This window comes from Euprymna scolopes, chromosome 9 (assembly GCF_053919585.1).
Source record: "Euprymna scolopes isolate OS-2025 chromosome 9, ASM5391958v1, whole genome shotgun sequence".
Classification (NCBI taxonomy): Eukaryota; Metazoa; Mollusca; class Cephalopoda; order Sepiida; family Sepiolidae; genus Euprymna; species Euprymna scolopes.
Genome location: NC_136490.1, coordinates 20,618,028 through 20,643,714, shown reverse-complemented (window position 1 = coordinate 20,643,714; position 25,687 = coordinate 20,618,028). Strand labels below are relative to the sequence as shown.

General features: G+C 32.8%; 2 protein-coding genes across 5 annotated transcripts in view; one reads left to right on the top strand and one right to left on the bottom strand.

The window, feature by feature from the left end:
- LOC145284453 (uncharacterized) overlaps nucleotides 1-25,687 on the bottom strand; it is a 1,345,403-nt gene that overhangs the window by 63,964 nt on the left and 1,255,752 nt on the right. Inside the window, exon 17 of the mRNA XM_080133278.1 lies at nucleotides 11,341-11,613. Within this exon, the coding sequence (XP_079989404.1) occupies nucleotides 11,341-11,613 (273 nt within the window). The remainder of the gene's footprint in view (nucleotides 1-11,340; nucleotides 11,614-25,687) is intronic.
- LOC145284455 (uncharacterized) overlaps nucleotides 1-25,687 on the top strand; it is a 235,522-nt gene that overhangs the window by 157,072 nt on the left and 52,763 nt on the right. The window lies entirely within an intron of this gene.

Sequence of the window (25,687 nt, the reverse complement as noted above, 5' to 3'; positions counted from 1 at the left end):
AGTTAAGAGGTTGACAAGAGTAAATACAAGGTTCACTTTCTATTATCCTTAAATTTATCATTTTTAATCTAAAAATTTTTTACTTTATGAATGAATGTATGAGGTTGGTGCAAAAATGTCGTTTTTTGACGTATATATATCTGATAAAAAAACAAACATTATTTTTGCACCAACCTAATATTTACTTATAGTGGATGCTAATCGCAAACGCAATCCCATGATAATGATGAAGTGATGTCCATTTCTCCTCCCTGCAACCTCTTTCTCACAAAAGAGATGTTGCGAGTCTATCACTGCTCTATCGTTATTTCAATGGCAAGTGTTCGATTGAGCTTCATTCTATGCCCCCTCCTGCAAACCATTCACAAGTACTCGCCTAGCTACAACCACTGCCAACAATTGCCTCCACTTTCTGTCTGTGCCTAAATGTATAATGCAAATTCCATGAATAAAGTTTATTTCCTAAAATTATCAGCCTGTGGAACACTGTACCGCGAAACTGCTTTCCAGCTGACTACAACATGGCCATCTTGAAATCCAATGTAAACAAGTTCTTGTTAATCTGCCCTCTTCAATTATTAAATTCTACCCAATTTACACCACTACCGATCACTACGGTGTTGTCTCATTGAAAACGTTACACTCATTAACCCTTATCTACGAGTGGCTTCAAGCCTTGATAAGTGTTGAGTCACTTGTACAAAAAAAAATATAATAGGGCAGACAGACAGAATCTACAACTTTATAGATAGATTGAACATTTTTTGTCTGTTGATCACTTATAGACTAAAAAGCACTTAACAGAACTGCATCAAATTAGAGATGAAGGACCCTTGAGACATAGAATGTATCATTTGAGACGTAGGAGGTATTACTATTACTACTGCTAAGAACAATAAACATGAAGACATACTCAAGCCATATTAGACTTGACATCTTTATGCATGTGCACATGTGACAAAGTTTGGCACAAGGTTATCCTTCTAGGTGTCCCTAAGGCATTATACAAGGACTTTAGAAACTTGACAGCATAATTTTGGGATTTTCTTTCTAATGAGTCACCACTTATGTCTAAAAAAAAACAAAAAAAAAAAACAACAACATTCGAGTATAAGGATTAATGATAGATTAGCAGTTGAACGATAATGAATATGATGAGAGGATTTAAAATCTCCACATATCACCAATTTAAAAATAACAAAACATGAAAACAGTAATTCTTTCTTCTTTGTCATAAATATCGCTCATGGAATGTGAGGAATAAATGTAAACCCAAGGTTTACTTATTACTCTATCTCTCTCTGGTCAGGGATAGGTTAGTTTGGATTTCAAACTGATGATGATCATCATCAGTTTGAAATCCATTTTATCCAGGAATCAGAGATAATCAAACTTATTTTTGATCCATTACTGGAATTACAGATAATGAAATTTTGTTTTTTCATGGCAAGTGTACTTAGAAGACAATTCAAATAAAACTATCTAAATAAATAAATAGACATTAGGATCTAACATAAAATCTAAAATGACAAACCAGAATAACAACTGACTCAAAGTCTGCAGTAAACAGTGTTTGGTCAGAATTGGTTCCTGATATTAAACTTCATCCGTAATTTTGGTGAGATTATCATATTTTCTGTATTTAGTAAAATACAAATTATTACAAATAATAATAAAAACAACATTTTATTATACCCCTCTACCAATGTGTGTATGTGTGTGTGTGTGTATATATATATATATATATATATATATATATATATATATATATATATATATATATATATAACCAATATAAAATTAATACAAATAAAAAACATTTTATTATATTAAAAAAAAAATCAACCATCTATTTGGATGCTTATGTTTGTAAAAGAAATTATTTAATATAAAATTAATACAAATAAGAAACATTTTATTAGATTTTAAAAGAATCAACCATCTACTTGGATACTTATTTTTGTAAAAGATGTTATTTAAAATAAAAATTTGTATAAATAAAAAAAAAATTTTTTATAATATTTTCTTGAAAAAAAAAATCAAACCACCTAGTTCGATACTTATTTGTGTAGAAGAAATTATTTAAAATAAAAATTTGTACAAAACTTTTCCAGATATTCTTTAACACCTATTTCATTACTTATTTTTTAACCGAAACAGCAAGTCTTTAACATCAGGAACTAAATCTGATTGATACCGTTTTCTGCGAAGTTCAAGTTGGTCGTTATTTTGGTTAGCCATTACTATTCCAAGTTCTTTTTTATTACAATCCTTGGACAATTTAAATGAAGGCAATTTGGGAAAAATCGAATGAAAATCAATTGAACTGCAAACACAAAGAAAGGATCTCATAAAATAAATTTGGCACATTGAATGAGGCATATAGCAGCCATCTTAGAAATACAGGGTTTAAAAAAAATGTATTTCGACAGATGAAAATAAAAAATCAAGCAAAGCATTACACAAGGCAAATGTAATTGTCACAAATAAGTAATACCTGATGACCCTTAATGATGAGATAAATGATTTTTTAATCGGGAAAGATTAACAAATACTACAAGTTCACAAAGCAAAAGCGTTCAGTTTTATTATGCCTAGCTGACGTTACCCTGAGTGCAGCAATGCCATTTTAATTTCTTAGTTTTTATCTGTTTGCACATTTTTAAAAACTCATACAGAAAAAGAAATAAAATTTTAGTTGTAACTTCTATCATATTCTTCAATGTAAAAATGAATTGATTTAATTGAAAAATGAGTGATTTCATCGATTTTAAGAACAATAAAAGTATTGGAAATGTGGAAGATTCATTGATACTTATTTAATCCCGGGCAACGGCAGATCTCCCTGCTATTAATTTATAAATATCTTTGGAAATAATACTTGTTTAATAAACAGGAACCTTGGAATAGTTAATATTTTGGTGTCTATTCGCATCATCTTTAGAATGTTTCTTTTCACTTTACTGTGGAAGCAGTGTAATAGTTATAAGCCTTTCCAAATCTCCACCTCTTGTGGTAGCCATTGTAAACAATTTTGCATTCTTGCAACAGCCGTTTACTATTGATTTCTCATTGATAACAGCTTTTTTGTGGAACCTAGTGGCAATAAGATTCCTCAGAATTCCAGTATCTTCTGTGCTTTTCCAGTGGAGGTCTGGATGGTGCTTTTCCATTTTCCCTGATCTTTTTTTGTGGCACCAGATGATGCTGGTATTATCATGTATTTCAGAGAGGGTAAAATTATCTAATTTTTCTGGTAGTTTTAGTTTCCTTGATTCCATACAATTTTCCTTTTCTATTTCTAGATTTAATTATAGTTTTATTTTGTTTCAGTTTCTGTGATTGGTTGGCTTTATATGCTCATGTAAGTTGGTTTCTGCACTTGACGATTTTTCTTAATCTTTCAATAGTTTTTATCACGGCTATGCTTTGTCTATTATTATTATTATTATTTACAATACTTATGAAGTTGCAAATGCAGACAACTGCATGGTTTTGTGGCTGCATCTAAAAATAACCGTTTTCATGTCTTCTTAATTGATTCTAAGGTACTTATGCAGTATAAGGATTGTGCTATCTTTGGAATCCTCCAGGCAGTTTATGTAAAATGCTGGAAAGTGTCAAAATGCTGAGCGGCTTAACCCTAATTCAAAACGTCATTAGGAAAACATTTGTTTACTATCATTGGTCTATAATATATAAAAAAAATTAAATATTTATATTCAATCGAACAAAAAAAAAAAAAGATTCATAAAAAGAAGAAAAAATAATTTGTTTGCTATTAGTTGTTTCTTATCCAAAAAATAAATATTTATTCATGAAACTCACCTTACAATGAATGGTTTTATTTTCTTGATTTAAATTTTAATTTTGTAAAAGATTCATAAAAATAGTCCAATAATTATTCTAGAATACTGTTTCCATTTTTCAATTAATTTTTCATGGAATTCGCTTTGTACTGACAGAAATAATATTGAAAAAATTTGGCCAGCATTTGCATGAAAAAAAAAAAAAAAAAAAAAAAAAAACATTGCAAAACTTTCATCCAGCACCTAGCATTTTCGGTTATCCACCTGAACTATTACAATGATAACACAGACTTTATACTGCTTAAGTACCTATTATTATTATTATTATTATTATTATTATTATTACAACATTAAGTCTGAACATTGAATATTCAGACACAGAGAAATAGCAATAAGCAATGAATATTGAAGCAAAATACACGGATGATAATTTGGGTGAAAAAAAGAAAAATGATTAGCAATAAATAAAAAACAAACAAAAAAAAAAAGCTGTGCTGAAACAGATTGTTAGTAATACAATCACCACAAAAAAAAAAATATATACTGAAAGTATTCACAAAAAATTTACTTTTGTGTGTGTACAAAGCATAAAAAAGCAAAAAAAAAAAGAAGAAAAAGAAATTTTATAAAAAAAAACACAGCATAAAGCATGGAAAAACAGTTTTAATTCAATGATATTTTGTGAATAAAAAATTAATAAAAAGAGACAAAGCGTGAAAAAAAAAGAAATTAAAAAAGTGATGAATTAATGAAATTTTGCAGACAACAAGGGAAGATAACTCAGGTTGATGTACCCATCTACATTGGGCTTCTGAATTTTTTTTCTGTGCAGGAAAAATATGTTTGTAATTTAAAATCGTAATAAACATAATTAAAAATGACTTTAAAAAATCAATGAGTTTTGTTTCTGTCTATTTTTCTACCTCAAAAACAGTTATTTGTCTTCACAATAAGATAAATTTGTCATAATTGACTCCTTTTCGAGTTCGCAATTCTCAGTATCTACAGTAAATACAATTCTAATTTTATATCATAAAGAGTGATTATTGTGTAAAATAAAATATTTAAATAATATTTTGTTTTCACTCTTCCATCCAGCATACTTTGAATAGATCTGTTACATCCACCATTTGAAAAAGGGGATATCATGGAAAATTGTCACACATAGTAGACCGCTTCAAGTAAGATATTGATACTTAACACAATTGAATATATATATATATATATATATATATATATATATATATATATATATGTATATATATTGATTTGAAGATTGTCATTTGTTTTCGTCTTTCTACCTCAACACTGACTACATTCCATTCCTCGCATTGTGATAGCTTGCTAAATCTCTTCTACAAAGTATTTTAAGTTTTACTGAAAATGAACAAGTTTTTTTAAAATTTTAAAATTTTGCCATCTTTTGAATCAAAAGAATTGGATGGCCATTTTGAAAACTAAACCAATGATAGACATTTATGAGCTTTGGATTATTTGAACGACTGTTTTTATCTTCGAGTGTTAAACGATTCAGTCAATGTAACCTTTGACATTCTTCAGTTATGTCTTGTCGAATTTGGGAATCTTTTTGTCGAACTTGGGAATCTGTCCAAAATTTTACATGGAACCCTTTATTTAATTCAGCTCTCATTTCATCAACCATAACTGGGTAAAAATTTGAAGTAATTTGCAATTGTAATCTTAGCATCTCCATCAACATCCAGAACAGTGTCAATGGTATCTTTATCTCTTTATCATATTATTTTTTTTTTTTTTTTCCTTTTTTCTTCATTCTTTTTTTCTGTAGATTTTACATGAGAAGTATGTTTTATTTAAAAAATTTTTTTTTTTTTTAAATAACTAAAAGGCCAACAGGATGAGAACAATAGTCCGAATAATCAAAATAATATCAATTATCATCTAAAAAATTCAGAAATGAATTTACAAATTTTTTTGAAATTTGACAATTTAAAAAAAATAATATTGGTTTATCATCACTAAAACTTGAAATATCCATAATTCTTTAAAACTAAAAATGGAAATGGTCGATGGTGAATGTTGCAAACGTTGAAAAAATAACCTTTGGAGGCTCAAAAATAAATAAATTAAAAAAAATACGAAAGATCCTTTCATGAATATATTAAATCTAATTCTCTAGTAATACCCTTTCAAGTAATTTGTGATTCAAATATACATTTTGCTTAATTCCACATGTTGTTTTAAACATTTATTCTCGAAATTTCTATCCATCTGCAATACTGATAGAATAGACCTTAAACCATTAGCAACATTTCATAATACCATACTATTTTTTTTTATTTCTAATTTTTTATTTTTTCTGACATTTCATTTTTTGGATGGATCAGAAACATATCCTCAACATTGATTGGGTAGAAGGAGTTACAAATGGAGTAACATTAATTGAAATAAAATTTCATAGATTTATAGTCTTTAACACCTCCACCCCCAACTTGAAGGAATAACCAGTGTTTCCCAGTAATCAATAATCTATAATGTATAATCCATCTCCAAGACTTGAACCCCTTATTAATACTTCTATTCTTATTTTGTAATTTTTAAGTGATAAATAAATTAAAGTTGAGTGCGAACACAGACCTCATAAAAATACCTTCTTTGATTAAAATAAAATATACTTATCGAAGTACCCTGGGTAATGTAGTTTAAAAAAAAACAGACGCCAATAACCAAACTCTGAGAGCGGTGAATAAACAAACAGCCAAACAACTAACCAGACAAGCAGACAGAAACTGTAGCTTAATGTTTTTATTGAAGACGAAAGAAAATTAACTTGAAATATCTTTGAATACTTTTAGTAATGTCCATTTTTGAACAATTTTTACATATTTATTTGACATGAACACCAATTTTTTTTAACAACTAGTGTTGGGATGATGGATTGGAAACATTTGTGCTTACTTTACAATACCAAAAACGATTCCATTCATTATCTTTTTCATTTGATTTTGTCTGAAACAAAATCTTCCACAGTTGTTAGTAATTATAAAATAATAAATATTTATTGATTTTAAACTACAGGTAAAAATAAAATCTATAGATTATCCCCCACGGGTGGGGTTTTACATTTGAGAAAATATATGCAAATTTAATGTGTGTTTTTACAACAATTGGGACAAAATAATAAGTTTATGATTAAATATTTCGAGATTTATAAAGAATTAGTAATTGTATCACAATTGGGAACTTAGTATGGAATCAGTAATTTAGTATGGAATCGGTAACTGTATCAGAATCAGAAAAAATATTGGAATTGTCCCATCACTAGTAAGAACCCAAGAAAAAAAATAATGGAATAAATTTAGTTCTTCGTCTTCAATTAAACATGTCAAAATGAAGATTTGTTGTCCAAAATAATCATGATTTGTGTAATTAATGCCTGTTAAAAAGCAGTGAAATGAAGACAAAAAAAAATCATTTTTTTTTTTAAGCTGGAATTCATGAACAAATGATCTTTTACAAATGTGCTGTAAAATAAATAAACAGAAATGCTTAAAAAAATTAGTGAAGCGATGAATAAACAATGGAAGATGAAAAGCCAACTCAAAAAACAAAAAACAATAAAATCACATTTGATTATCAAGCAACAAAAAATAAAAAACAAACAAACAAATAAAAAAAAACACATGCAAAATTGGAGATTTTCATGCAAGCAAGCATTATACAAAAAATACAATATTTAAGAAAAATAATCATTTCACAATAAAAAATTGTTTGATATTTCTTTAAAACTGTCAATAAAAAAGAGCATTTTTTTTTTTGTTAAAAAAAAAAAATAGTTCAATTTTTGGAGTAATTACTTTAATGGCAATAAACTTCTGAAAATATTGGAGTATGTAACAATTTTTAATCAACATTTTTGGCTTCTTCCTAGATACTTTTATAGGTGTGGCCATTTTTCTTGTTAGTGAATAAGACTACCACAGCATAAAATGCTTATTATTTTGATGTTTCACGAAACACCCAAACGTCAACACACTGAACATTTTGTGCTTTAGTCACCATTTATCATGGATTAAAGCCACTCGATGATAAGAGGATAAGATTTATGAGGATGGCTCAAACGATTCTCATAAGTTATTAATTCTGTTTTTCTTTTTTGTGTGTTTTTCAAGCATTTGGTCATACAGCAGTTTTCCACATTTTTACATAGTTCTTTGAATTATTGTATTCTGCAAGATCTTTCAAGCTACACCGGTTGGGTAATTGAGGGCAGACAAGATAGTGTTGCATCATATAGTCATCCTCTCCATATTTGCAGATGGTTGGGTCAGTTTAGTTATCTCATCTGGTTATCACAACTTTTGATCTCCCCATTCCTGTTTTCAGGCGGTTGAATCAGGATGCTTCTGAACAGATGGGAAGAGCATCAGAAGGAAAGTAGAAAGGAAGCTTGTAGTCTGGCCTCTCTCTGGAACGGTAGATCCAACCATTTTTCCAGCGATTTTGGCAACATATTTGATCTATGTGTTCCATTTTATATCCGGAGTGAAGGTCAGTCTTGGAAGCTTGTCAAAACATGGAACTTCCCCAAGATAAGAGTCATTCATTTCAATTTGGGCGTGATGCAGGTGAGATCAATTATGATGAAAAGAGAGAAGCTTGGTTTTCAATGCATTAAAATTAACCAGCTACCTTTTTCCCCATTGCACTAAATTCTCAAGATCAGAAGAGAAAGAATCATTGTTGGCCTTTGAAGGTCTCTTCCTGTAATGTTGTTAGAGGTTCGGCATGGCTGAAGAAGCTTCAAGGTAGAAGTGTTTACATCATAGTTCTTGTCAAATAATACTTACTATTCCAACAAACATTTTGAAGCAAGCCCCCGCCCCCTCAAAAGAAAACAAAAAAAAAATAAGTGATATCCATTAACTCTGTTTATGTATTTATAGACATTCATGGAATTCAATTCGAGCTAGCTTTCCTCTTCACCCATATAACATCCCTGACGATAGCAGTCCATGTATCAAAGTCCTACATGAGTTCCATTAAGATGAAAGTCAGTCTCTATTCTATTATTGAAGACCAGCAACTTAAAGATTTTACTTTTTTGATGATGATAGTTGCTCAGGTTTTCAGTTGCTTACCAAAGCTTTTGTGTCAATTTGGTAGTGGAGAAAAGAGAAGAATGCCTTAGATCAATTCTTTAACTTAATGACGAGCAATGTGACCAAACCCTTGAAGACGTCAACAGCGCCAAGACAAGTGGTCACAGATTCAGTCCTTGATGCAGAATGATTGCCAACATTTGATAGATGCAACGGTAGTGCAGGATACTATAAAGAGAGCTGTTGAATACTTAGAACTTCCATTTGTTGGCAACCGTGATTGGCCAAGTTTCAGAGTTATAGAGGTGGATGGTTTAGATCGTCAAATAGTAAATGTTTCACGGACCATGTCATTTTTGAAGTACAAAAATTTGTGGTCGAATTTACGTAAGTTGGGAACCCTAGAAAATAAAACCTATATTAACAAAAATGCATTAGAATCAACAACGTTGTTCGTGAGAGAGCTTGCAACGATTTCAGAAGAAAATTTGGTTCTTATCCAGAATTCCTCCTACATTTAAAAAAAAAAAAAGAAAAAATCTATATGATGCATATATCCATGACGAAAGGACGATCCAAAAAAAAAAAATCACACAAATTGATCGAGCAGATTTATTTTTAAATAAGAAAACCCAATTTTATGAGTGTATGAGGAGCAACTTTCTTACTCGCAATCTTGAAAACAATTTCGGGAAACAAAGGGAGATAAGTCAAGCATAATTCAAACTTATAAGATTTTTGTTGTTAATTGCTTAAAAATGATTTCTTTTATAAAAATAATACTATTTGATCAATTTACGTAATCTTTAGAATATGATATTTTTGTTTCGATACAAAGATGTACATCATAGATTTTTCTTTATTTTTGTTTTTTTAACATAGGGAAAATTCTAGACAAGAACCAAAAATTCTCTTATACTACATAATATGCGATTAGTTCAAGAGAACTACCAACAAAGGCAGAGTTATAAATGTTAATTTTCAAGAGATAGTATTATGAATTTTTAACTAAATCCATTTTTTTTTTAAATATGTAAATTTCAACGAAACAGTAATACTGTACAATTTCCTATATTTTCAGAATTTGCTTTGAAATTAAAAAAAGAAAACGTCTGCCAGGAATCATGTTGAAATATGAATCACACTATGTTTTAGAAAGTCATATCAATGTATATACTGAAAATAAAACTCAATAACAAATGGTTAAGCAGATATCTTTTATAAATGATATTTCAAATAAATAATTCATTATCAAGTTAGGACGAGGAGATTAAAAAGTAGACTTTGGGTTTATTTTCGGAAACCTTAATTTCTCCTTTCTGATAAAGGGGGAAGAATTGCTGTTTTCTGGATCAGAATCTATCTATATAACAGTTATCCTTGTCTATCTTTTTCGCTTGGAAGTAGAATTTTTTTAAAGCACCTTACATCTCATGGCTTCATAAAAATATCTTTTTAATCTCTTTCCTTCATATACATGATTCTTGTATCATTGGTTAGAATTTCACAATGCCAAAGCTGAACTTTAAGGCTTGCAGGAACAATTCATAGAAGACGGCAGTGAAGTTGGGTCAGTTTTGGCAAGGCAGAATCCTTACCGAATATACAGGAATAATGAATATGAGGAAAAGAGAAAAAAAAAAGTGACAAAAACCGTCTAGTCTTGATTTGATTGTGAAATATTTGTCTGAAATATAGTTCTCTTTTTAGGGAAATTTCTCGCGGCAAGGCATGAAGGAAGGCGCTGTAAAAAAAATTCTTCTTCAAGATAAACAACCAATGATAAAGAGTGAGATGAATAGGTTATGACTCAGAAAACAGCAATTCTTCTCCCTTCGTCAGCGGCCCTGTCGGTGGGGCATTAGAATACGTCGACTGCCCCCCTGCAGAGGGTAAAAGTCCCTCAATGGGGGTCCTGGATATGACCTTAAACTATATCCAGTGGTGAGGCCCCAGCTTGTGGGCTTTGGGGAGTGTGGGTAACCCTTTAATTACCATTGCTCCCAGGTCCACTCTGACCCGGAGTGGTAGTATCTGTTAGGGTCCCAACTATGGGTTAAATAGAAACCGATGTGAAAACAACAAATATATTCCATTAAAAAAATTTTTCTTCAAAATCTTTGGATTCGGCATTAAATAACCCGAAAAGGGTTGATATGCCGTAAAACAAAAATCAACCAACCAACCCTTCGTCAGAATGGCAGAAACATTGTTCATGGAAGGCAAAGATTAAAGGACAAAATAAGGGAAATGAGGATTACAAGGTACCCTCTTAACAGTTTGTTGCCAAGTTTTATTTGATTTTCGATATATGCATTGATATGGCTTTTCGAAACATATATAATAATAATAAAAAAAAATGATTCATTTTCGCTAGATTTCTATGATCCCCCCCCCCTGATCATGTGATCACCTGATGCACAACCGTTTCTCGTTATTGCTGAAACTACCTTTTTTGTCCAGTCTCAAGGTTCGGTGATCCATCGGGAGAAGTGCTCCAACTCTCATTCTCCGGAGCAGCAGCGTTTAGGCAGAACAGGTGGGAATTGACGGGGGTGGGGGGGTTGCCCAATTCAGGTGAGGTGTGCAGGTGAGGAGGTTGGACAGGTGGGTCAGCGGTGAGGTACCGACAGCCGCTAGCCAGGTGGAGTGACGAGGAAGACGCAAGGTCGTCGGGCATGCTGCTGCTGCTACTGTTTTGGCTACTGTTGCTGCTGATGCTGCTGTTGGGAGAGAGACACACACGCAGACACGTGACGAGGAGAAAAAGAAAAAGAAGAAAAGTGAAAAAAACATGCATAGGACGGACACACAGCCAATATATATAGATTTTTTTTTTTATTTATATGTATAGATATATACCAATACAATTGGATACCATCTACCCCAGACGAGGGGGGTGAGGGTGAATAATTGTTAAAATTAGTTTCTGTTAGTGCTTTGTTTTTAATAGTGGAGTGAATACGACTATAAGCATTTAATAGAATATCCCCCCCCAAAAAAAAGGGGACATGGGAGAAATAAACAGACAACAAATAAATGTTACCAAAGGCAAGCTAAGTTACTCTTCTGCCTACCTGGATAAGGTTTTTGTGTTTGTACTCATTTTAAAGCGTTTATTTACTTAAAAACAAAAGTAGTCTAATGCCTGTTGAGTTAGAATGAAAAAAAATGGTGGTCTCATTGGAGCCCTAGTCGAGTCTCGATAATAGCTCAGAAATCGAAAATTAAACAAAATACTGGTAAAACATTACGTTCTCACATGATGACATTTATTGGATGTGTTTCTATCAGTATTTTGTTTAATTTTCGATTTTTGAGCGATTATCAAAGGTCGACCATAGCTCAAATGGGACAAAGATTTTCTTTTTCGTTCTAACTTGACAGGCTTTACCCTACTTTTATTTTTAAGTAAATAAACGCTTTAAAATGAGTAAAAACACAAAAATCATATCCAAGCAGGTAGAAGAGTAACTTATCTTGCCTTTGGTAACATTTATTTGTTGTATATTTCTTTCTTTCATCTCTTTTTGTTTTGAAGGCTATTCTAATAAATGACCACTACTACTACTACCAACACTGAATTTTAGTGATGTTAATAAGTTGATGGGATAGTTGTGCCCCCTTAACGACAAAAAACAGTACTGTCACCCCTGGTTAGTGGCTGATGAGGACAGGGTATCGTATGTGTAATCACACAAAATTGAATACTAAAACTGCCTGGAAAGTAAAAGGACCCTTTGAAAAGATGATACGAATCTGGAAAGTTGGGATGACGTTGGAAAGACGAGGAATTTTATGTAAATTACAAACTATTTTGGAAGACTGTAGCGGTGAGGGAGAATATATCATCCACCAGATTGATTTAAATAAAAACAAAAAAATATGTTAGTTTACTTGAAGCCTTGCTGATAAATAAGTACATAGGCATTTTCATAATAATAATAATAATAATTATACAACGAAGTTAGTTAAGAAAATATCTTTTGGATTTTTTAAAGTTTTGGATTCTCTTTCCTTTACTTTTTGTGTTTTTTGTAAATTAAAAAAAAAATATACCTCTTATAATGAACTAGCCTGGGTGCCTGCCGTTGCCCGGGTGTTTGGAGGTGTGTGTGTTGCGCAAAAAAAAAAAGAAAAAAGTGGTAGTAGGAAGACAAGCTCAAACCCGTGACGCGAAGGCGGAAAAGAAAGTGAAAGACAATCTGACGTCTTACCACTACTCCATGACGCAACAGGAAATCTAAAGTGTTCAAATTTAACGTAGTCAATCAAAAACAAAAGATCACTTGCAGAAATGGCATTGCTTTTAAACCTCCCACGAAAGCAAGTTAGGCACAAGGTTATTTTTAATGTGTGTGTGTGTGTGGGGGACAAACTCCCCCCCAAAAGGGGGCACTCTGGCAGTATCCAAATAAATAGTAATTGTCTCAGTCTGAAGGGTTTCCCCTACATTGATCAAGGACCAATGACAGAACAGATACTACCTGGTCCAAAGGCCAGGCGTTTGCATTCAAATAGTTTCACTTTATTTATATGAAAAAGACAAACAAACACTGGAGACGACAGCAGGGTGGGAATTTTGTTTAACTTGATCAAAAAAAAAAAAAAGGGAAAGAAAGGATGTCCATTTGTGAATGTGAGATATTACGATCAGGGAAGTATGCACAAACTTCTCGTAGAATCTAACCGACGCAAGAATTCCAATGCAGAAAGCCTTTCGTGGACATATACAAATGCTCGCGCTCATTTTGCCCTTTATATAATAGACTAACAGGGATGCCTGGCATTGCCCAGGTGTTTGTTGGTGTGTGTGTGTGTGTGTGTGTAAGGAGGAGGAAAAAAAAGTTTTGGTAGGCAGGTTCGAACCCGAAGCCTTGAGGCAAAGTCGAAAAAGAAAAGGTGACATGTTATCGCTACGCTAAGAGGGCAGAGGAAGTGAGAATGGTTGAAATTAAACGATTAAAAAACGAACGTCTGATTTTCTAGGTCAAATATCACGCGATAGAGAAATGAAATCATGCAGAGCCAGTTAAGCTTGTAGCTTTCTGCATATTTGTTTGTTTCCCCAAGATGTTGGGGAAAACTAGCTCCCCTATAAAATGGGGAGTGTCCAAATGAATGGCAATGGTCTGATACGACGTGTTTCCCCCAGATTGATCAAAGCTGATTGCTTAATGGATGTGCCAACACGAAAGGCCGAGAACACCGCTTTCGATTTTTTGTTTCGCTTTTATATATGAAAGACATAAGCAAATATGTGAGAGCAAGAAATAGCACGAAAACAGTCTGTAAAAGTCGCTCAAATAAAAGATAAAAGGCCTTCTTTTGTAAATCGTAGATATTATAATCTAGGGAGTACATAAAAAGTTCTAAGAATTGGTATACCCCCCGAGCCCCCCCCCCCCCGAGCCATTGCCGGACATAAAAAAAAGTGCACACACTAACACACATTTTCGCTTTTATATTATAGATAAATATGTATATACAGTCCTGGTCAAAATCATAAGACCACTTAAGAAAGTAAGCGTTTATGCATATTATTGAATTTTTAATCAAACAAATGGTTGAAACCATTGCCAAAATGGAAAATATGATGGAAAAAAAATGAAATCTGCTTCATTCGAAACCTTAATCCTGATCTGATAATTATTTTTTAAAAAACAAACATTTTCACCTGGTCAAAATGATAAGACCACTGATAATTTATCTAACAAAAGGCAATTATAAATTACTAAAAAGGGTCTCAGTATTTAGTATAACCTCCATTATTACAAATTACTTCAAAAATTCTCTTCGGCATGCTTGCGACTAAGTTTTTTATCAGTTGCGAAGGAATTTTATCCCATGTACTGAAAACTGAATCAGAAAGTTCCTTTATCGAATCATACTGGGTTCCATCCTTGAACACTTCTTTTGCCATCCATCCCCAAAGATTTTCAATGGGATTGAGGTCCGGAGAACATGCTGGATGATCTAACAATTCTAAATTATTTGAAGAAAAGTATTCTCGTGCTTGTCGAGAAGTGTGTATCGCAGCGTTGTCTTGCTGGAAAATCCAATTTCTTACACACAGACGTGGACCTTCAGTCCTGATAGAAGCATTTTCAAGCATTGAAATGTACTTCAATGATGTTTGCCGGCCTTTCACTACTTGCAACTTTAGGGTCCCAGCTGACGAGAAAGCACCCCAGATCATTAAAGACCCTCCTCCACTATGCCGAGTTGAAAAAGTCTCTTTGGGCAAATTTTTATCATGCCAATAGTGTTGAAATCCATCTGGACCATCTAGATTAAACTTTTTCTCATCGGAGAAAATTACATTTTCCCACTTCTCTTCATCCCAAGTCTGGTATTTGGCGGCATATTTAAGTCGGTTAGTTTTGTGCTGTTCAAGAAGACATGGTTTCTGCAGTCACTTTAAATGATTGAAACCCTTCATTTTCAGATGCCTTCTGATGGTTTTAGGACTACATTCTGCTGCTGTTTGGCTTTTCAATCGACTTGAGCTCATACTGGAGTTTTTTTTAAAACTTCTTCTGATACGGAAATCTAGTGATGAGGTTATTTTTTTTTGGTCGACCTGGACTCTTTTTGTGCCCATATTGATCTGGATTTCTTAAAAAATTTGTGATGACCGTTTTGCTACGATTCACATCATTTGCAATGGATCTATGGAAGAGTCCATCCCTATTAAGCTCAAAGATCCTTCCTCTCTCAAACTCTGATAATGGTTTCCCTTTTGCCATTTATAACAGTGAAAAAGTACATAAAAGTGCTGATCATTTAATCCTAAGCAAAGCCAGGTTCACCTGCTAGTGTAGCAGAGCACAGACGTGCGTATGCATATGAAATAACATCATCAGTAAAGAAAAGGACTATAAAAAGGAGAAAGAGCATGTTAGAGAAACGGATCACATTAGAGACATGGATGACGTTCGAGAGCACGTTAGAGACGTGGATGACGTTCGAGAACACATTAGAGACGGGTGACGTTCAAGAGCATATTAGAGACGTGGATGCTGTGGGTGATGTTCGATAGCACATTAGAGACGTGGGTGCTATGGGTGACGTTCGATAGCACGTTAGAGACATGGATGACGCTCGAGAGCATGTTATAGATGTGGGTAACGTCACAGCTGTATCGAAAAGTCATGCATGACGGGAGAATGAAGAAATAAACGCCGTTGTTACAATGGAGAAAAGCTCCTTGTCTACTTTGCAAGTGAAACTACAATGTGTTGGTTCCTTTACAACGTTCCACTAGTTTATAATAAAACTTTATTAGAAATCCTTTTCGATTGAGACAATTTTCATTTTTGTTCCATTAAGAGTGCCCCTTTTTAGGGAGTTAGACATCCCTCAGATTATTTTACTTGTAGCTGTAGAGACCTGCTAAAAAATGTTGGTTTTTATGTAAGCGCTTTCTTCTCTTAAATTAGTTGTCCTATCACAACTTAATAGGTTTAGTCTATTCTTACCATTCCACCTGAAGCTGATTAAACCTACCTACTAAATGGGTGTTCGATCAGTTTTCTCCTCGAGATTAAGTTGCTCTACCGGGGCTTTTAATTCTAGTTTACACTAATCAAATGGTTAACGACACGAACTGACAACCTAGGTGGTCGAAGTTTGAATCCAGTTCGTTTTACAGAATTCCTTTCACTAAGGATATTTGAAAGCTTCATGTGGTTGGTCCCTCTCGTAATTACTCATTTTTCTAGAAAGAATTCCGATTGGAAAAATATCATGGAAACCAATGCTAACAGTAGAATTTGCGGATTCATACGATATAATAATGATGACCTTAAAAAAAAAAAAAATGAAGGAGAGCAGAAAGTCTGGAAACTGGGTCTTGCTTTTTTTTCACTTAAGAAATAGGTTATCTTATTCTATTTATTTTATCTTTTGAAATGAAGAACTCATACACACACACACACACACACACACACACACAGCAGCCACATCCTCTTTGTACTTGGATGCACTTGATTGGTATTCTTTTTTTTTTTTTTTTTTTTTTTTTTTTTCCCCCAATTAGATATTTTTGGTAAATCATTGCTGGTTTACTAGTGAGTATAACAGGAAAAATAAAATAAAATCCAAATAGATTAATCTTAACAGATGTCTTTGCTTTTCATTTTTTTCCCCCTAATTTATTTCCTTTTATTCATCTTGGTCTTCTCGATTTCATTCATTTTTTTCTCTTCAATACCTGTTGTGGTGCGTCCACCCTACGGATAATAATGAACTCTTCTACTTATTGTAAAGACCAGGAGAATGTCTCTCGGCAATAACATACAAGTCATGTGCACTTGGCAGTCGGACTGACGTATAACCACAATCTCTATTTGTTGTAATTACTTTTCTGTTCAAAATATTTTGTTTCCACTTAATATTTGTAATCGTATCAGATGGTATCTATACCGCTACTTTTTAGCCAGTCTGAGAAATTGTCTTCAAATAGATGGGCTGTTACATAATCTCCTTCCAGTCGGGAGACTGGACAGTGTAGGATCAGGTGATCTATATCCTGGGGGGTAGGGGGCTTCCTTGCCCTTTGGACAGATTGGGGAGATTATATATCTCCACCTGTGTTTGTTTACTACAGTCCTGCAGTGTTTTGTTCTAATCCGATTTACGGCTATCCACTGCTTCCTACAATTTGTAGCAAAACCTGGGAGGTGCAAAGTTGGGTTTTCAATGATGTCCCCTCCTTTGGGAGTATTGTTTCTCCATTCCTCCTTCCATGTCTCAGTTAGGTCGAAATTTTTTTTTTTTTTTGATTTGTAGAATGGTTTTTGGGACTTGAGTCTGGAGGTATCTGCACGAAGGATCACCACTTTGTAGTAGTGTGCATGCCTTAAAACTAAGAGTAATACATCAAGGTGATCAGACGGAATTTAGAGACTTTCTGAATTCCCTTCTGATCAGTTCTTGTACACCGCCACTTAAGACCGAGTTGTCTTTCTTTTTCTGTGTGTGGATCCTCACACGATCACAACAATATCAAGTTGGATGGATGTGTTACACCTAGCTGTAAATTTTTACATAGTTTTCTTGATACTGATGTATTTACCATTGGATGTTCTATTTATGAGTTGTAACAATCACTTACACATAAATATTCAAGGATGGGGTTTTTCTACTAATAACAGATTTCATCTCAAAATATTTCTTAAATGATATCAAAGTAAGGCATATCATTTTACATCTCCCTTGGCAACTCGTGTTTCATTTGATTGAGACTATTAACAAGACTCTTTCACTTCTCTATGGCGTAATGTTTGACCTAGAAAACCAGACGTTGACGTTCGTTTAACCACCTGCTTTTTTTAAACATTTAATTTCAATCACTCTCCCTTCTCTGCGTGCTTAGCCTTGCGGCAACATGTCACGCTTTTTTTTCCGCCTATGCCTCAAGTCTTTGGGTTCGAGCCTACCTCCTTACCGGAACTTTTTTTTTCTTTCACACCGACAAAAACCCGGGCAACGCCGGGCACCCCGCTAGTGTACAAATAAAAGACAAAAGTCTATAGTTAAAATTTCAAGGTGTTATCCATCTTATCGTTTATTCTTTGAAGTATGCTGAAATGTTAAATTCTTGACAGCACCTATTTCGTAACACAGAATCATTCAGGTAATTATGATGTCAATTTTTTTCATTTATTCCACCCTTAACTCATCAGAAGAAGAAGGAACTCATCAACTTTAAAAGAAAAAAAATAAAAGGAATATGAGCATGATTACAAAATCTGAAAGTCGGAAGTGAAGTCGCAATTTCTTTATTTTCTTTTAAAGTAGATGAGTTCTTTTTCTTCTGATGAGTTAAGTTATCCCAAAAAATTGACATAAGTGCATTGATGATTCTGTGCAACAAAACGGGTGCTGTCAAGGTGCAGCCTCATAACTCTTGCTTGCTTTATTTTGTTCCTTACATTTATTACATTCAATAAGCGATGTTTCTGATAAAGATGGAAGAATTGCTGTTTTGGGCGGTTAGAAACAATCCATATAACATATAAACATTGGCTAGTTTAGCTCTTTACATCAAGTGGCTTCATGATTTGTCTGGAGCAATTTCTATAAAAAAAAAAAAATGAAGAGTTCCTCTATCCTGTTTAACCAGTGTTCATTCTTCATAGCGTGTTTTTATCCACGTAAAACGTCTTAACAAATGCTCAGTATTGATAAATACAAAGCTACGTATTTGGAGCATATCATTAAATGATGATAAAACAAAGACTGTTGGATATTCACAGCTGAAACTTTGGTGAACAAGCCAGACATATACTGAGATTTATATCAAATAGTGTTGGAATTTTATTAACGATTCCATGGGTGGCATTTCTTTTGGATCACCTGATATGATATGAGTTCTTTATGTGAAAAGCTTTACAAAAATATTTGGTGATCCAGAAGCATACTAGTGCGATTGTACTGGTGTTAGGTGAAACCAACCCCAATGCAAAAACACTCCGATCACCACCAAACTGGATCCCCTTCATTTTAGTTTTAAATAACTGTAAAATATATAAAAAAAGTGTTTAAAAGTTCCACATATCAATTTGCTTATTTATTTTAAACTAAAAAAGACAGACATATCAAATATGGTCAGATTGCAGAAAGGATTGTGAATTTTATTAAGGATTTCATTGGAGGATTTTTTTTTTTTTTGGGGGGGGGGGGTCCAATCTGTTTTATCTATATTTTTTTATCTTCAACAGGTTATTCTTCATTTTATTCTTTTGTTTATTCATTTTCTTCTTCATTTCAGTGTATTCTTTTTTCATTCAATATTGTTTATTTAACTTCATTCTTCTCTAAATCATTCTTTTTCTTTTTTTTTTCTTCAGGGTAATCCTTTTTCAATTAATCTTTTACAAAACTTTCCATTTTCTTTTGCAATAAAAATCCATTTTTCTTTTTCACGCATCAAAAATTCAATTTTCTCAACAGCATCGACAGTTCTACAGCTTTCCCAGAAAATTAATTTCCCAAGAAATTTTATCAATTTTATTTCATTTTGCAATTTTTCGAAATGTCTGCAAAATCCATCCAATTTTGAAAACCACATGAATGAGATTAAAAAAATAAATTAACAAATAAAAGAAGATAGGCATATATTTTTCCAAAATCCAAACATTAAAATATTGATTAAAATCTATTCTCTCAAGAAATATTTATACACTTGCATGAATATTTTCGGATATCATTTTCAATAATTGGGATTTTAATTTAAATTCAATTTATATATATATATATATATATATATATATATATATAATATAAAATTTTTAGTCATTCAATGAATTTAAAAATTTATGACGTGAAATGTTTGAGTTTCAGATCCAAAGATTTTTATTATTCTATGTAAGACAAAGAATACATTAGAAATATTTTAACTCCTTATCCTATAGGATTTCGATATCTACCATCTCTTCAGAGGAGAAAATATTGGCAAATAGTTATAGTGGTTTACACCTTATTTGCTAAAGTCAGTGAGACATGGAAAATCACAATTAAAAATTGATTGAGTAATTAAAAGGAAGTTAAAAAAAAGGATATGAAAGTTAACATCCAAATTGCATGGTAAAATCAGGTTTCCATACCAGCTGATTGTTGGATAATTTTATTCTCAAGTATATATATATATATATATATATATATATATATATATACATACATACATACATACATACATAAGGGCCTTTTCAAACGAGTAAGCTGGTTAGGTTGAAATAAATTTATAATCATTAGTGCTCTGCTATGCATTGATTTCTCCTTACAGAAATTGCTTTATCATTTACGGACACAGCATATTATATATATAAATATATATATATATATAGTTTTCTTTCAGTCCTCCCAACTAGTTCAATATTTTACCATTCTTCTCTCACTGCACAATTATTTTGCTCCTAATGTAGCTATCGCTAGATGTTGCATCTTCTCTCTTCTGATGAGAAGCATTAGGCTTCGAAATACTATGGTATAAAGAGTTTTACTTATTCTACACTCCTAATTGATCTATCATCTTTATTGAATAAATGAATAAATCTACATACATTACAATTAAAATAATATATATTTGCATATTGTTTTCTTATTTTATTGATATTCTATATAAGCGCTAAAGCAATTTAAGCTTTGAATTATCTGAAATAGTCTGTGTGCCCTTCAGTTTTTTTTTTATAGAAATCATTCCAGACAGGGCATGAAACCACTTAATGTAAGGAGCTAAAAAAAGATATTTCAATGTTAAAAACTAGTCAACGATAAGTGTTAGGTGGACAGATTCCAACCCAGAAAACGGCAATACTTCTCCTTTTGTCAGAAACATCACTCATGGAATGTAAGGAGACGTGTTAAGTTAATAAGTTAGTTAAAGGCCAATTCATCTTTGACTTTCTATAAGTCTAATTCACTCTCCTATGAAAATCAGGATACTCGGAGCCGCCAATTTTATTTACTACATGTTCTTTCTATCCACAACTCATCCCCCAGCATTATTTTACTATAATAATCTATATTCTATTCCTATGCCCATATTGGTATTATTAGTTTAGCCTAAGGACGAAGTATAGAATAAGGATTCTGCAAGCTGACAGACTCAAAGGGGACCCTTTTCGACACCAGTTGATAAGTTTTGACCCACCATTTGTAAACAAACATACACAATCTGAGTTTGTTTTATTTGTTGATTAATCGAGCTATTATTCTCATCTTGAGTGTTATTGGCACAACGTTTCAGGTGTTGAGAACATGTTCAACACCCGAAGAAGGTCGCAGGTTGCAGCGACCGAAACCTTGTGTTAATAACACCCAAGATGAGAATAATAGTCCGATTAATCAACATAACACAAGCATTCACACCTCATCTCAAAAATTCAGAATTGCACAACCTGAATTGTCTGTTTTATTCGTTGCTTTTAAATATTAAGGAAAGTTTTTTTTTTTTTTTACAAATGAGTCACTACTTATCAAGGCCCGTGGGCCATTCGAGGATAAGGGTTTATGAGTATAAGGTGGTCACTGGGACAACAGTGTAGTAATCGTTAGTGGTGGGAATTGAGCATAATTTGATTATTTAAAAGGACGGCTCAACAAGAATTTGTTTACATTGGACTTGAAGACAACCATATTGTAGTCAGCCGGGAAGCAGGTCAGCGAAACAGAATTCCATATGCGGCCATCTCTAGGAAAGGAGATTTGTTTATGGAATCTGCATTTAGATTTATGCACAGATAGAGAGTGGAGGGAATTGTTGTTGGTGGTAGTTGTGGCTTATATTCAGGGGAGATGGATAAATGTATGTTACTAATGCCATTCTTAATTAGAAGTTTTATTTTCATGAATAAACGCTTGAAGGGTACGATGGGTATGTCAAGATCTTCTTTTTTTTTCTGTGTGTATGGGGGGGGTGCAGAAATGGACGTAAGTGTGTTCACCTGTAAAACAGACGTGATTTATAAAAAAAAAAAAAAAAAAAAAAAGAATAACAGGAAAACCCATACTAATTCTAAATGAACAAACAGCATTTCTATGATAAATGATCTGAATTGGGTTCATCCAAGTGCAGAGAGGATATTCCTGCTGGCAATGCGAACTCTTTTTTTTTTTTTAAACTGTTTCAAGCGAGAAAAGAATCCTGCTAAGATTAACCGATTTCCTCAGGTGAATAAGTTAATAAGTAATCAAGACAAAAGTTCCTGACTTTGCACTCTTTTACTCGTAACGTGGAAATGATGGTTTCGGCATTTGGCGATTTAGCTGAGAGACCAGCAAACGACAAAAAAAAAATAAAAAAAATTGTAAAATATTTAAATATTGATAAATGTTACCAGAGGCAAGGTAAGTTACATTTCTACCTTCCCGGATAAGTTTTGCGTAGTTGAACATACAGTAGCGTCCAAAACTATTTGCAAAATCATTTGCAAATGATTCAAATTTTAATATGTTATTATGGATGATAACGACTACCAGTTGTCAAAATTTCAGCTTTTCACAGTTGTTATTTCTAACAAATATTAGGTTTTAAAATTTTGTCCCTTAGTTTTGAACGATACTTATAAAAAAGCGTTTATTCGAAACACAAGTAGTGCCAAGTAGGTAAATTTGAATGATGACAAGATGGTCGACATCAGACATTCAACTGGGAAGTCTCCATAATCGCATAAATCAAGAAAACAACAAAATACTGATAGAAATTCACTTGGTAAGTATCACCGTGAGATTTATTAAGTGGATTTCTGTCAGCATTTTGTTTATTTTTCGAGTTTTGAGCCATTGCTGACACTCCAAAGACGCCATGTTGTTGTCAGTTTAACTTATCAACTCGACACTACTTGTTTTTTGTTTTTTTTTAAAACTAAATAAAAGCTTTAAAATATGTTCAAACACAAAAAAAATTATCCAGGTAGGTAGAAAAGTAATTTATCTTGCCTTTGGTAACATTTATTTGGTATATATTTGAATTTTTTCCCCTTTTGTTGTTTGCTGGCTCCTCTGTTAACTCCCATAGTATTTTATAAAGATATTTGTAGAATACTTGTCCCTGAATAGGTTTAGACTATAAATATTTATTTGTTGTGTGTGTGTGTGTGTGTGTATATATATATATGTATATATATATATATATATATATACATATTTCGCTAGATTCAGCCACTCTGATGAATTATAGACAACAAAACAGGTGTCAGTGGATAATTATATTTAACAATATATATATATATATATATATATATATATATATATATATATATATACATACATACATATATAAATGGAAATTACTCTTCTGTTGCTAATGAGTGATTACTTATGAAAGCTAAAAGCCTTGATAAGTAATGACTAATATTCATAAATGACTTCCCTAATAAGAATTGTGTCCGAGATGGGTATATTTACTGATGGCACCATGCTCTATAATAGACATGAAGGGGAGGGGGACGAATGCACACATATCCAAGACAATGACAAAAACCCAATAAAACGATCTTCGGTCAGTAGTAGAATGGTGCCGTAAATGGAAGGTAACATTTGATGCTACTAAGACTAAGCTTCTTTCCTTTAACAACTATAAAACTCTTCTCAACCACTGATTGCCATGACAAATAGCATCCTATTTGGGAGCCCATCCTTCAAACTCTTCCGCTTTACATTCACAGGCAACATGAACTGGAGTAAATACATTGAGGACATTGCCAAGGCTGCTGTAAAGAAGGTGGATTTCCTCTAAAAAGTTACTCACACCAGAAAGTATCTTATGTCTTTACAAAGCCACAATTCGCCCATGCTGGAGTAATGTTGTCACACCTGGCTGGTGCATCTACCACTGACGAACTCATAGCAATTGTGCCCCCCTTGATGTACATACTCCTGACTAATCTTACAAGCAGTAAAATCCAACCTCTGCTCTGGAAAGCCTTCTACTTTAATAGTTTCTTCTCTTGGACTGTTAAACTTTGGAATTCCCTCCCTGTTTCCTGCTTCTCTGACTGTACTAACCTGTAGAAGTTTAAATGTAATGCAAACAGACATCTCACTGCTCAACTTCCCACAGCCCCCTGTTCGACACAAACCTAAATAGTGGCCCCTTACATTCCAAGTTGTAATATGCCTTGTTTGAAGTGAAAAAGTGTATAAAGAAAACATAAAAATTTTTAAATTCTATTTTTTAACAATAAAAAAAAAAATTCTTTTGCATTAAGGGGTAATCTAAATTTGTTTAAACACCCCTGTCATTGATTGTCTTCTGGAGTTGTAGGTTCAGTCCTTACTACAGACGATAAAAACTAACGATAGAAAAAACAAAATTATCACGTCTAGCTGGTCATGGTTGATGGGACGAGAACAATGGAATAAATAAAAAGTTCAGTTCAATATTCCAAAATAAATAAGTTCCAAAATTTGAAAAGATTCACCTGAAAAAACTCGGAAGTTAGATTAGCTAAAATGTTGTGAAAACAACAACAAAAAAAAAACAAATGTGAAAAGCACGTTCTAAATTGGGAAGAATTCTATCCATCCAGTGCTGTCACAGCCGAGACTGAACTCACTACATGAGTTTGTAGTGTAATTCAAATCTTGTCAGTAGCTGAATACTTGATGCTTCGCCAGGTCTGTTAAGGGTATTTTTCATCATGACGCCATCACTAGATGGGGTGTCCACCACGGCTTAAGAAAGTCCCATCTACTCTCGAGAGAAGGATAGACCACGCCAGTTTCTCAACCTGGTATTTTACCTCACGTGAGAAAAATTAATCTTTAAAAAATAAAGCATTAATATATATGTTATTTTAGCGTTTATTTCAGGTTGACACATAAAAAATTCATTGAAAATAAACTACAACAGGATGACCCAATACCTGGAGTCGGGTATGCATACCTTTCCCAATGATATAGGTGATTGCAAATAAATCTGATAGGATTAGAATGCATTTTTCTCATCCTTGTAGTCTGTGTTAATGCACCCTTGCACCACAATGCATGTTTGTATACATAAAATAATTTAAGACCCTGCAGAGCAACATCCCAACACCTTCTTAAACAAAATTTGGGTGAATTCTGTGGCATAAAAATTGTGTGTTTTATTTATTATTGTCTATCTAAATAATCTCATTTCACCATGAAAAGAAAATCTCACTAAATATATAATATGAATATACGATCAAATTCTCCAAAATATTTCATTGAATAAACCCTCAAATGTGTCTTTTTTTTTTCTTTTTTTTTTTTTACATAGGCATCCCCACTTATCAAGGCCAAGAGGCCACTCGAGGATAAGGGTTA